Source organism: Maniola hyperantus, chromosome Z (genome assembly GCF_902806685.2).
Source record: "Maniola hyperantus chromosome Z, iAphHyp1.2, whole genome shotgun sequence".
Classification (NCBI taxonomy): domain Eukaryota; kingdom Metazoa; phylum Arthropoda; class Insecta; order Lepidoptera; family Nymphalidae; genus Maniola; species Maniola hyperantus.
The window spans coordinates 8,877,388-8,891,624 of record NC_048564.1 but is presented as its reverse complement, the minus strand read 5'-3'; the positions used below and the strand labels follow the sequence as shown (position 1 = coordinate 8,891,624).

At 37.1% G+C, this 14,237-nt stretch overlaps 2 protein-coding genes across 2 annotated transcripts; both read left to right on the top strand.

The window, feature by feature from the left end:
* Positions 1–613: 613 nt before the first annotated feature.
* On the top strand, positions 614–2,050 carry LOC117995512 (tubulin alpha-1 chain-like). The gene has a single exon (XM_034983518.2). The coding sequence runs from the start codon at positions 630–632 to the stop codon at positions 1,980–1,982; it is 1,353 nt and encodes a 450-aa protein (XP_034839409.1). The 5' UTR covers positions 614–629; the 3' UTR covers positions 1,983–2,050.
* A 2,546-nt stretch (positions 2,051–4,596) lies between these two features.
* On the top strand, positions 4,597–14,009 carry LOC117995728 (uncharacterized). The gene is made up of 6 exons (XM_069508784.1): positions 4,597–4,634; positions 5,066–9,151; positions 9,233–9,633; positions 9,997–10,314; positions 11,197–11,391; positions 13,091–14,009. The coding sequence occupies exons 1-6, from the start codon at positions 4,597–4,599 to the stop codon at positions 13,696–13,698; spliced, it is 5,646 nt and encodes a 1,881-aa protein (XP_069364885.1). The 3' UTR covers positions 13,699–14,009.
* Positions 14,010–14,237: the final 228 nt, after the last annotated feature.

Sequence of the window (14,237 nt, the reverse complement as noted above, 5' to 3'; positions counted from 1 at the left end):
ACGCGCCAAGATAGCCTTGTCGCACTGATGCTGTAACCACAACATTCTAATTTTACTCAGAACAAATATCTTATATTTTAATATGTTGTCAATTTTTTTTACTGGTTTTACGGCTCTGGTATCACTATGATGCTGGGTGCTTGATGAGGATGAGTCGTGGGATGAGTGCTATGGATGAGTGCTTGTCTTGGGTGCTTGTAATTAAATTGTTTTTTAAATAATTTTCCGGCTCTGGGTTCTAGCTCTTTTGAGGTAGTAAATAAAGATGATTATTAAAAAACCACCATGTCACTGATCAAGGAATGGAATGGGAATGGAAGAATGTTTAGTTATTTTGAATGTTAGCTTTTTATATTCTCCGTTGAAAATAAAAAATACATAAGAACTATTGTAGACAGTATTAGAACCTGTTAGAACAGCTATAACAAATAAGGCCTTAGTCAAAATGACAATAATTTAAAATAAAATTTATTTTAAATTTGGAATACAAATTGAATAATTATTAAAATTATGCTGATATTGTTTCACTCGAACCTTCTTCAGTGATATTCCATTCTATGCTCCTATGAACATAGAACGGCAAGCAGAAAGTTTTGGGTTTAGTAAGAGCTATATAATATTACAATAATATGCGTGAATGTATATCCATACACGGAGGACAGGCAGGAGTTCAAATCGGTAATGCATGTTGGGAACTATATTGTTTGGAACATGGAATTCAACCGGACGGACAAATGCCTTCGGATAAAACCGTCGGAGGAGGAGATGATTCATTCAACACATTTTTTAGCGAAACTGGAGCAGGTAAACATGTTCCGAGAGCTGTATTTATTGATTTGGAGCCTACGGTAGTAGATGAAGTCCGCACCGGTACATACCGGCAACTTTTCCATCCTGAGCAGCTAATTACTGGGAAAGAGGATGCAGCAAATAACTACGCAAGAGGCCATTATACTATTGGGAAGGAAATAGTTGATCTTGTATTAGACAGAGTTCGTAAATTGGCAGATCAATGCACAGGTCTCCAAGGGTTTCTAATCTTCCATTCATTTGGGGGCGGCACGGGATCTGGTTTTGCATCGCTTCTAATGGAACGACTGTCAGTAGATTATGGTAAAAAATCGAAGCTGGAATTTGCAATTTACCCAGCACCCCAGATCTCTACAGCAGTGGTGGAGCCTTACAATTCTATTCTGACGACACACACAACATTGGAACATTCTGATGCTGCTTTTATGGTTGATAATGAAGCCATATATGACATTTGCAGGAGAAATTTAGATATTGAAAGGCCAACATATACAAATTTGAATCGCCTCATTGGACAAATAGTATCTTCGATAACAGCTTCTTTACGTTTTGATGGAGCTTTAAATGTAGATCTTACAGAATTCCAAACTAATCTAGTGCCATATCCGCGTATCCATTTTCCATTAGTCACATATGCTCCTGTAATATCTGCAGAGAAAGCATACCATGAGCAACTCTCAGTGGCTGAAATCACCAACGCTTGCTTCGAACCTGCTAATCAGATGGTGAAATGTGATCCAAGACATGGCAAATATATGGCCTGTTGTATGTTATATCGCGGAGACGTAGTACCTAAAGATGTAAATGCTGCCATAGGAACTATCAAAACAAAACGTACGATCCAGTTTGTCGATTGGTGCCCGACAGGGTTTAAAGTAGGTATTAATTATCAGCCACCAACTGTTGTTCCTGGTGGAGACCTTGCTAAAGTTCAACGTGCAGTATGTATGCTCTCCAACACAACTGCTATTGCAGAAGCGTGGTCCCGTCTGAACCATAAGTTTGACTTGATGTACGCAAAGCGTGCTTTCGTCCACTGGTATGTAGGCGAAGGTATGGAGGAAGGAGAATTTTCTGAGGCTCGTGAAGACTTGGCAGCATTAGAAAAGGATTACGAGGAAGTTGGCATGGATTCCGGCGAGGGAGAAGGTGAAGGAGGCGAAGAATATTAACACTGATACTTTTTATTTTAGCACTATTTCCATAATTAAGTTCAAAAATGTGTTTTTACCATTTTTAATTTAATATTATGCATGTGTTAGGCTTATTATATTTAAATTTACAAGTGGTAATTGTTTCATTACTAGTTTGAGTTTTTACAGTTTGCGATAGTTAGCCAGCTTGGTACAAAAAGCAGAAAAAAGCACACAGTGAGGCTGCACCTACCTGTGTCTATGCAACCAAGTATCAGGTAGATGCAACAAAGGCGGCCGGCCACAAAGAGTATATAATCACTACGTTTTAGCCGGCCATACACGGACTGCTCGAGCGGTTAGCCAGTGATCAACATACACGGACCGCTCTTGCAGTCAGAGTATTGTATTGTATTTATTTATTTATTAAAGAAGAATATTTGCAGGTTACAACAAGTTTGGTGCATTCATAAACTTTAAATAAGTTTTTCCGTACACCAGTCAACGCGCTTGAAGCTGCCATCGAGCAGTTCGCGTAACTGCTCGATGGCAGCTCGATGACCTGCAAACGATGCGTGCGGGCGGGAAGCGTGCGCGACGTGGAATGAGGAGCGCGGGCGGAGGTAACTGCGCGAGAGCGGTCGACAGCCGTTAGTACAAGAACAACAGAACTGCGCAGTCCAATCTTCAGCAGATCGACGACTACTCAAGCCGCGCTTTTGGGACTGCGCGGGATAACGTCTTGCCGTCCACACGCTCAAGAACCGTGCAAACCGAGAACTGCGCAGTCCAATCTTCAGCAGGTCGACGTCTGCTCTGTTTTCGGGTACGGAACCCTAAAAATGAACAGAACAGAAACAGATTACAGAACCATCGACATAGGAGGTAAAGTACCTAGTACATACTTTGAACAGAACACAGAACTAATATTTGGAAGCTACGGAATCTTCAAATGTCATTTTGTAAGATGAAAATTTTTCTTGTTTTCAAATCAGTATTAATGCATACAAAATGATTTCTCACGTGCCATTTTAACTTTATGTGTCAGTTGTCATGTTGTCATGTCAAAAGTACGATTTTAGTCCTTATTTTAAAGGTGAACAAGGGTAAACCGTACTTACTTTTGACAAATGACCCATAGAGATAAAATGGCACGTGAAAGCGATTTATGTGAAAGTCATTTTTTACGGACTATACCTCTAATCTTAAAACAAAGAGTAAGTATATAATCACTACCGTGTCTTAAAATCAATTTTAGAAAAAAAATATGATTTCTATTCTCTCGGGCTCTCGGGTACATTTGTAAAAAAAATATGTAAACAAATCTTTAGTTGCAATTTACTATTTTATTACTTTCTTATTTCTGTACCTATAGCGTTTCCATATTAATTATTATTCTCTAGACTTTTCAGCACAATTATAATATGAATATATAACATATTATACTATTTATAATAAGTAGGTATACCTATATCATCGATGAACTATATCGATCATGTTCAAACCCCGTCAAAGGTAAATTATATTTTACTATGAATAATCCAGAAGTTACTTAGGTCTATTCACTAGGATTCCTGCTACAGAACGAGCTATTGGTATTTTTAACTAAGCCCTGGACATGACGGTCAGTTACGACTCACTGCCCACGCGCTATAAGTACCACCCCCCGGCATAGGTACAGGGCCGGCCCGTCCATGAACAGGCGACCACCTGGGAAGGGCACGGTGCAGGAACGGTACGAGCGTGGTGTGTGAAGTCTGCCAATCTGCACTTGGCCTGCGTGGTACACTATGGCGAAAACCCTTCTCACTCGAGGAGAGGAGACCGTGCTCTGTAGTGAGCGGGCGATGGGTTGATCTTTGATGATGACGATGATGACTCTCTTGTGAAGAGTGATGGCAGTATAGTTTTTAACAACGCCATCTATTCGAATAAGCATTTGTTTTAAAACTTAAAGAATTTTAGCTCACTTTGCTCACGATACCTACTACTCCAGTATCTCGATCAGGAATCTGATTTCATGTACGCTTTCATTATTATATCTATAATAAGTACTTAGACATCGTTTTTATAACATTCAAGAAAAAAATCACGCTCTCCGATAATTTTATACCAATAAAATTATCGCCGCCGCTGCCTAGACAATAGAATAAGATTTTGCCTTCTGACTTACGCGCGCGTCGCCTTACAAATGTTATGTTAAAACTTAAAATATTAATTCAATAAATATAATTATTAGTTTATGTTATCTATTAGTTTATTCCTGACTAGCAGTTGCCTGCGCCTCGTCCGCGCAAAATTACCATTTTGATACCGAGTAGTTAGTAGTAGTAGCTTAGATCCACGTTTACTACGTCTGTAGGTTAAATTAAATGTTTTAAATTTTCGATACAAACCGTTCAACCGTTAAACAGACTGATTACTTCAGGTGACCCGACCCGCCTGCATTTCATTATAATAGGTATCTAAAACTTAGGTAGTTAAGTAGGTAGTTATATTAAATTTTATTCAATAATTTTAGGTAGGAGATTACCTTGGACAGTTACTTGTGTATACGTAAAGAAACTAACTACCTAAATGAATTGTTAAAAACGCATTATGGCAGAGGGCAGTACTTCATTTTACCTTACACCTACATTTTGGAATTGTAAAAATGGCTACAATGTATGTGGAGCCACGGTTACGAAAAATGTGAGATATAAAAGTGACCTCACACGAAATAGAAAGGAGTCAACTATTTATTTCCATACAACAGACTCATGTCATGATAAACTGAACGACGCTTACAGTAAGAGATGTGATAACGATGTTTTACATAAAAAACGGTCATTTATATACCAATACTCAAAAATATACAGTTATACGAAATCACGTGGGATATTATTCACAGATGTTCATAAAAGCAACGAATTAAAAAATAATTTATGGATTACAGAAAACTTGTATAGTGCCCCTTCATTTAATATAAATAAATGTGAAAATAAACTTAATTTTAATTTTGGGTCAAAAAGTTGTCATCAAAACATAACAGTAAATCCTATCATCAATTCGAATTTTATTGTGAACCCTATTTCGGGTTGTCCCAACTGGAAATATTTTCATATTATTGATACAATTCCCAGTTCTAAATTAAGGTTTATAGTATACCGTTGCCAACTTAATACGAAAGAAGAAAGCTGTTGCTGCTCATGTAATTCAGATGCAATGTTTGAAGTAATGAAAAGTTTATATGATTGTTACAAAAAAAAAAATTGTGACAATTGTAACTGTATCCTTTGCGGTCATTTATCTCGAGAGGAAAGAAGACTTGGAGAGTTAAGAAAATCAGAAGCAAAACTTTCAAAAAAACTAATATTAAAATCCAAAGCTAGTCTTGCAATGGATCTTGAAGGAAAAAGTCCGGCAGAAAAGGAAAAAAAAATTAAAGAGATGGCCATGGCTGGCGTTCCTCTGTCAGAAGGTAAAACTAAGTCTGAAAAGGATTTAATCAAAAAAGTTCATACTGAACTAGGGCTCCCACAAGTACCAATAACTACAGTCGACAAGAAAAAAATGAGCGAAGCATATAAAGCTGGTTTAATTAAACCTTTAGAAGGCAAGACTACCGCTGAAAAGGAAAAACAATTGACAAAACAAGCTGAACTAGGCATACCACTCCCTGAAGGGAGAACATCTTCTGAAAAAGATTTAATAGAAAAAGTCAAAGCAAAAACAATTCCTAAGAAACGAGTGTCATCAGCAAAATTGCGCCAAGCCAAATCAGCTGGTCTTTTAACACCCCTTGAAGGTAAGTCTAAAAAACAAAAGGAAAAGATATTGAAAGGTTTAGCAATGCAGGGCATTCCACTTCCAGATGCAAAAACTGATTCTGATAAAAGGCTTATGAACCAAGTTCGAGCTGAAATTGGTCGTCCTCCTGAACCAAAAACACCATCTGATAAAGAGAAATACGATAGAGCTATGGCTACTGGTTTCATAACCCCACTGGAGGGTAAGTCAAGTGGTAAGAAAGAAAAGATTCTTCGAGAACAAGCCAAAATGGGCTTACCACTACCCGAAGGCCGTACTCCATCTGAGAAATTTCTCATAGCTAAAGTTAAAGAAACAGCTCCACCAGTAAAGTTAATACGTGTACCGTCAGAAAAACTTCGCAAAGCCAAAGAAGCTGGACTATTAACTCCTCTTCAAGGTAAATCTAAGGACCAGAAGGAAAATATTTTAAAAGGTTTAGCAATGCAAGGTATACCATTACCAGAAGCACAAAATGCTTCTGAAAAAAAGCTTCTGGACCGAATTCGAGTTGATGTAGGCCTTCCCCCTGAACCGGAAACACCAACTGCTAAAGAAAAATATGACAGGGCTATGGCTACTGGTCTAATAACCCCACTCGAGGGTAAATCAGCTGCTAAGAAAGAAGAAATACTGCAAGGTCAAGCTAAATTGGGATTGCCACTGCCTGAAGGTCGAACTTCTTCTGAAAAAGCTTTAATAGCAAAAGTCAAAGCAACTACTAAATCTTTGGCTAAAATGCCACCCAGGAGACCGGCTTTACCACCAGAAAAAATTAAAAAATTAGATATCAAAACTGCGAAGATAATGAAAGAAAAGAAAAGACCAAGCGATGAATGTATTTGTGATTTACTTACACCAAAATCTGAACGAGAGCGCTCTAGAATAACAGCCATTAAATCTTATAAAGCTCCATCCGAAAAAATGCGCAAAGCCAAAGCAGCTGGAACATTGACCCCTCTTCGAGGTAAATCTAAGGACCAAAAAGAAAAGATCTTAAAAGGTTTAGCAATGCAAGGTATACCATTACCAAAGGCTCAATCTGCTTCTGAACAAAAGCTTATGGATCGGATCCGAGTTAATGTTGGTCTTCCTCTCGAACCAAGAACACCATCTGCTAAGAAGAAATTTGACAAAGCTATGGCTGCTGGTCTCATAACTCCATTAGAGGGTAAGTCGACCGGTAAAAAAGAAAAGATTCTACGCGACCAGGCCAAAATGGGCATACCGTTACCCGAAGGCCGAACTTCGTCTGAGAAAGCTTTGATAGCTAAAGTTCAAGAAACAACTAAGCAAGACAAATTTCAACGTGTACCATCAGAAAAATTGGTCAAAGCTAAAGCAACTGGATTATTAACCCCTCTTCAAGGTAAATCTAAGGAACAAAAAGAGAAGATATTGAAAGGTTTAGCATTGCAAGGTATACCGCTACCAGAGGCGCAAACTGCTTCTGACAAAAAACTTATGGACCGCGTTCGAGCTGAAGTCGGTCTTCCTCCTGTACCAAAAACAGCATCTGCAAAACAAAAATATGAGAGGGCCACGACTGCTGGCCTGATAACACCACTAGAAGGTAAGTCAACTGGTAAAAAAGAAAAGATTCTACGGTATCAAGCTAGCATGGGCTTACCGTTACCCGAAGGTCGAACTCCTTCTGAGAAAGCTCTGATAGCTAAAGTTAAAGAAACGACTAAGCCAGATAAATTTGTACGTGTGCCATCAGAAAAATTAAGCAAAGCTAAAGCAGCTGGACTATTAACCCCTCTTCAAGGTAAAACTAAGGAAGAAAAGGAGAGGATATTAAACGGTTTAGCAATGCAAAGCATACCACTCCCAGAAGCGCAAACTGTTTCTGATCAAAAACTTATGGATCGAGTTCGAGCTAAAGTTGGTCTTCCTCCTGAACCGAAAACACCATCTGCGAAAGAAAAATATAACAAGGCTATAGCTGCTGGTCTGATAACTCCTCTTGAAGGTAAGTCAGCTGCAAAGAAAGAGGAAATTCTGCGAGGTCAGACAAAATTGGGATTACCGTTGCCTAGAGGGCGAACTTCTTCCGAAAAAGCACTAATAGCAAAAGTAAGACCAACTACTAAAGTTTTATCCGAAACAAAACCCAAGCATGTAGCTTTACCTCCGGAAAGGTTAAAAAAATTAGATATCAAAACTGCTAAGATAATGAAAGAAAAGAAAGGACCTAGTGATGAATGTATTTGTGGTTTACTTACACCAGAATCAGAACGAGAACACATTGGAAAAATAGCCATTAAATCTCATAAAGTTCCATCAGAAAAAATACGCAAAGCCAAAGCAGCTGGAATATTAACTCCTCTTGAAGGTAAATCTAAGGAGCAAAAAGAAAAGATAGTAAAAGGTTTAGCAATTCAAGGTATGCCACTGCCGGAGGCGAAAACTGCATCTGAAAAAAAGCTTATGGATCGAATTCGAGCTGAAGTTGGTCTTCCTTCTAAACCTAAAACACCATCTGCTAAAGGCAAATACGACATGTCTAAGGCTGCAGGTCTTATAACGCCATTAGAAGGTAAGTTATCCGCTGAAATAAAGGAATCCACACCAAAAGAAGCAAGAGGAAAAATTAAAAAAATATCAAAGAAACATGGAGTTGAAGCAGCAAGTAAAAGTGCCAAACGTATAGGAATATCAAAATCAAAAGTTGGTGTTATCGAAGAGTTCGAAGATATTACTAAAACTACAACGTGTGACAGGGGATGTGGATGTGACAAAAAGAAAATAAGATTCAAGCACAGCTATGTTAAAATAAGAGTTACTTCCCCTGATATATCATCATTGTGCCCTTGTCCAGAAGAATGCATTCCTAGAGTAAAAGGAGGTGTTTTTACTGATAATGAAGGCATTAATGTTACGATTGGAAGAGTAACAGGAATACCATCATTTCCTTCAAGAGAGTTACCAAATATAAAAAGAACAATAAGAAAGAGTGAAACATGTCCAGATCTCATAGGTTTGACGCCAAGCACAATAATTGAACAAAATGATGAAACCGATGATTGCTTATTTCACAACAGCTTAAAAATAGCTTTAAATGATACAAGCCCTATTACAAATGCCTCCACAAATTTTGTTAGTGATTTTCACAAGGATGACACAGTAATTTACATAAAGTCATTTAATAGTTACTATAAAAACCTGCATTTTTTGGAAAATGAAATTAAAGAAACATTTTACGGATCATCGACCAGTTCTAGTTTGGGATCTTTTTATGCATTAGAAACAGATTCATCTTTGAGTTCCACAACAGCATCTGAATCTTACAGTGTAATATCTGTTTCTCTTAAGGAAACATCTTCGTGTTCGTGCATACAAACAGATTACCTAACCTTAAAATACGATGAAATATACGGTATAAATGAAAATTGTTGCAGCAACTTATATACAAGGTATGTAATTCTTAAGTTTCACTTTTTTCGATCATTTATGAGTATAATTTTCTATTAATAATATATTTTCTTACTTTATAGTGGTCCTTCTTTAAACATTACGGATGTTGACTTGACGAGTACATACTGGTCTTCCAAATTAGTGTCAATCGATTCTGGAAACTTTTTCGATCGTAAAATTTTATTATTAAAAGCTATACTATCGGAATCATATTATCAATTGAAACATTTGCAAGATCAAAGAAACCAAGAGCCGTTAACAAAATATATATATACGAGTATGAATAATAGCTCTACGGTCAGCAGAGTGTTGTCAAAAAGTATATCCGATGGCTCATCTTCTCTAATTATTATCATGCCAACCTCATCAGGTGAATATGATGCAAATTACAGTGACTCATTTGACAAGATTGAATCAACAATTTTTATGCAAGTTTCAGAAAATTGTTTCAACTGGAAACGCACTACGCCTGAACTACATAGTAAGTATTAGAATGCGGTGATGATGATATTGTAAGTATAGATAGATGATAATATGCCTATTGAATTGATCGCACTGCTCCTATGTTTACCCAAGATACGTATTTGTAGGGCCTGTTAATAATTTTAAAAAGTAAGTAGGTAGGTAGGGATATCCTATAAATACAGCAACTTGAAATTAAAGTTTTGTTATGTGAAAATGAACCTCTTTCCAGTCCAATTCGTTTTCCTACGTCAACATTTAAAAAAAATATTGAATCGCCCTGTTTGTCGTAGACAGAAAAAGCCTAGGAAAAGGTACTCTTAATGATTTTTTATCTTAATTCCTTTTAATGTTTATATAAATTATACTTGCAATTTTACAGGTATAGACCAAAATAAAGGTTTTAAACTGGTTACTAAAGGCAAACATTTGAAAGATAATAAAATGATGTTAATAGAAACTGACAGTAATGACAATCTTTTCGTAAATGAAAAACACAATACACCTTGTTGTGTTCGACAAAAGGCAGAAAAAACGCAACGAATGTTTAGTAATGATACTACTGAGGATAGACCATGTTGTTGCGTAACTTCAGAAGCAAATAGACTACCATCAAGCTCTAGTGTTAAGGGAAAACGATTAGAAAACATTGTTTCTGAACTGGCAGCACCAATAATGCTAAAGGAAGCTGTGGCGCAAGGTAGGTACATCATCTAAATATATAAAAGGAAAAGGTGCCTGACTGACTGACTGATCTATCAACGCACAGCTCAAACTACTGGACGGGTCGGGCTGTTTGGCATGCAGATAGCTATTATGACGTAGGCATCCGCTAAGAAAGGATTTTTGAAAATTCAACTTCTAAGGGCCTGAAATAGGGCTTGAAATTTAAGTAGTCCACGCGGGCGAAGTCGCGAGCATAAGCTAGTTACCCATATGTTATAAAAGCGAAAGTGTGTTTGTTTGTTGGTTTGTCCTTCAATGACATCGCAACAGAGCAACGGGTCGACATGATTTTTTGCATGGGTATAGTTGAAGACCTGGAAAGTAACATACGCAACTTTTTATCTCGGAAAATCCGGAGAAAAAGAGTTCCCACGGGGTTTATAACTCTTAACCACGCGGATAAAGTAACGAGCATCAGTTAGTATGTAGTTAATAAAAATAAAACCAAAAACAATTCGTTCCTGAATTTCTTATCTCTTTCTTCTCTGCTCTGTAGAATCTGTTTAACTACTGATCCAGTGGCCTGTGGTGTCCTAGTCAATCAAAAGCGCCTTAGATACTTTTAGTCTTCATGAAAAAACCCTTTGAGTCTGAGTAGTAGTCCTAAGTAGGCATTACCTTTAAAATATTACAAAATATATGGGAGCTGATACTCTTAGGAAGGTTAAGTTATTCATACAAAATAATCCGCCTAAGTGTCTGTACCTACTTAGGTACTTTGATTTATAAGTAGGTATAGCAGTGATACATTAAGTAGGTAGGTAATTCTATCGTGACCAACGTTATAGACTGAAGTAATGCCAAATTCAGTGTTACCTTTATCTTAGATTATACTAAATACTGTCCTATTTTTCAGGCGTATGTCATGAAGCTTATAGGAATGTAAAGGATGACAAAAGCTCTATGCCACGGTCCCGCGTATCAACGAATCCAACTCCTATTCCCTTGTGTAAAACACCACCATGCGGTACAGGATCTCATCGTCCGACAGAAAACCCTGTGTCCTTATACAATTATCCTTGTAATAAGTCAATGGAGTCATACAGGCCAGGTAAAATGAAGAATCTTTCTGAGAGGTCTATGTACCAGTGCCTCCAGTAAAAAAGGACATAACTCAAAATCAACACTTTTCAGAAGATGCCAAAAACATAACTCTGAATGTTTTATAGTATTTCGCAAATGAAATTACTTAAAACTTTTTTTGGATGAAATATGTAGACAAAAAATAGCCCTTTCATATTATGGTGGTTCATATTTTCACAACCAGTCACTCTTACTGAATTTTTTAAGTTTTTCTCGAGTTGTTCCTTTATTTACGAAGTAATAGTGGAACAACGTTAGTTATACTGATCAGATTGTTTAACGATTTGGTCCCTTTTATTCCTATGAAGATTCACGACTTAAATTGGTTTTATAATTGGCAATCAGCTGATCTGTTTGTATGTATCTAACCCATTGGCCCTTTCAGCAGAAAAAGAAACTGTGATAACCTAGTGGTTAGGGCGTCCACCTCCTAATCGGAGGTCGGGAGTTCGATCCCAGCCACGAACCTCTAACTTTTCGGAGTTATGTGCGTTTTAACTTTTAAGTATTTAAGTATCACTTGTTTTAACGGTGAAGGAAAATATCGTGAGGAAACCTACATGACAGAGTTTCCATAATGTTCTCAAAGGAGAGCGAAGTCTGCCAATCCGCACTTGTAGACTATGGCCAACTCTTCTCACTCTGAGACGAGTTCTCTATAGTGAGCTGGCGATGGGTTAATCATGATGATGAAGTGATAGTAGTCGCACTCTATATTAAATTATGCCCAGGTACGAGAAATTTGTGATCTATTAGTTTAGATAATTAGTATATGTGGGCATATTGTTAAAAACTAGCACTTACGAATGGATTTTTATTTTGCGAATGGTGGTAGGTACAAACACAAGAAGAACCGCTTACGCTACCTGAAGCAAACGCAATAAATGGAGTTGTTTTCTTGCATACATAGTAAAAAAAGAGTTAAGTAATTTCTTTTATTTCCAAGTAATGGATAGAACTTTTTGGAACAACATGAATTATTATGTATTTTATACTTAAATTAACTAGCATCCTTTAAGTTTAGAGGTGTAATTTTTTTTCATAACGTTCGATGTGTATTTTGAAGCAGCGACTTATGCCTTTGATGTAATTGGAAAAAGTACCTAGGTTAAGGTTTAGCTAAAGTTATGTCTCTTTGATATGTAATGTAACAGATCACGTAGATCACAATGGTACCTACAATAAAAAACAAGGGGCATAACTCGAGTTATGTCCTTTTTTACTGGAGGCGCTGGTAACAACTGACATCAGTTTGGCGACGATTGAAAGATGTAGATACGGGAAATACGACCCAGGACTAACTTATGGTCTGACCTACATAAAAAAGTTTAGAGTAGGTATGGTCCGCAACAGGTTGAGATGGCAATCGGGGTAAGAGACGGGGGGGAGGCCCCGCACGCCCACATCGGGTTATCGCGGGGGCTGCGGGTGTGTGCGTTTTCCCTCCCTGATTGCTATCTGGCAGGTATATTATTGTACTTACTAGGCGATTTTACAAGGTATACCTACTAGTAAATTAAAAACATTTCACACAGGTTACATACCTACCTAAAAAAAGACAGATGATCTTAATTCAATACTGGAACCGACTTTTTTCATAGATTGAATAATGCTCTTGTAAACAAAATTTTAAGTTTAATTACCCGCTCCTAAATAATTTATTTCAGCTGATACCTCTTGCAGTGCTTGTGTACGCCCAAAATGGAATGATAGCAGCGAAAAGTTAAAAAATATTAAAGGAAAAAGCTGCTGTCCGTCTTCAAATTATGGGAAACATAGATACCCATCTCAGAAAAATGGTGCTTCCTTGAAATGGGGTCAAGAAAATTCAAATATCGAAAACGGGCACACACAATCTAAAAAAAAAAAATACCTAATATGCGAATGTCCAGAAGAGCCCCAACTCGAATTTCAATTTAATATAGAGGACTGGATCGACGAGGAACAAATAAGAAAAATGAAATCAGACTTAACACAAACTGTATCGGGTTTCAAATTAAAAATGACACGTAGAACACCTGAACGCGAAATGGGTTTTGAAGAAATATTAAAGTTCTACGCAGAAGCTTGTGAACAAAAATACAAGAGAGTTGAATACGAGAAGGTAAAACCACAACTTAAAAAAAATGATTTGGTAGATTGTATATGCCCCCCTGTCGAAGAAAATGTCGAACTTTCCGGGGCCTCAGAGGAACCATTTCAAGGAATTAAGTTTCACATTGGAAGTAAAGGCTCAGGATCAAAGGGACTTGCCGGAATATTATGTTTTCAATAAGTAATTATTACAGTTATTATAAACAGGTTTTGTACTTTTCTCAAAAAACTTTTCTGTACCCACGCACACCAGTAATTTCCATTTTTTCTAAACAGAATAGTTTGCGCGAGAGACATTTCCAAAGTGGTAAAACGTGCCCCCCCCCCCCCCCCCTGTAACTTCTAAAGATATATAAAATATATAAAAATAAGATAATGATAAATGAACTACCTACTACGAAACACAACTCCACATTTGCGTTTATTTATTATTTATTATATTAACTAAAAAAATTATAAACACAATCAATATTGGGTGCATTCGTTCAAAGCCCTAAGATCTATCAAAGCTTTTTTTCTACGAAATATAATGATTTACGTAGTTAATACGTATGTAGGTATAAATGCATTCAAAACAAACTGGCGTGTTTCCACTTGAGACCGTCATTAACAATAACAATAGGATTAAGTCGTGGCGGGTGAATTCATAAGTATCAACACTATGAGGTTGAATCGTTCCTTTAAAAATGAATGGGCTCTATGAGTGTTTGGCTTATTATC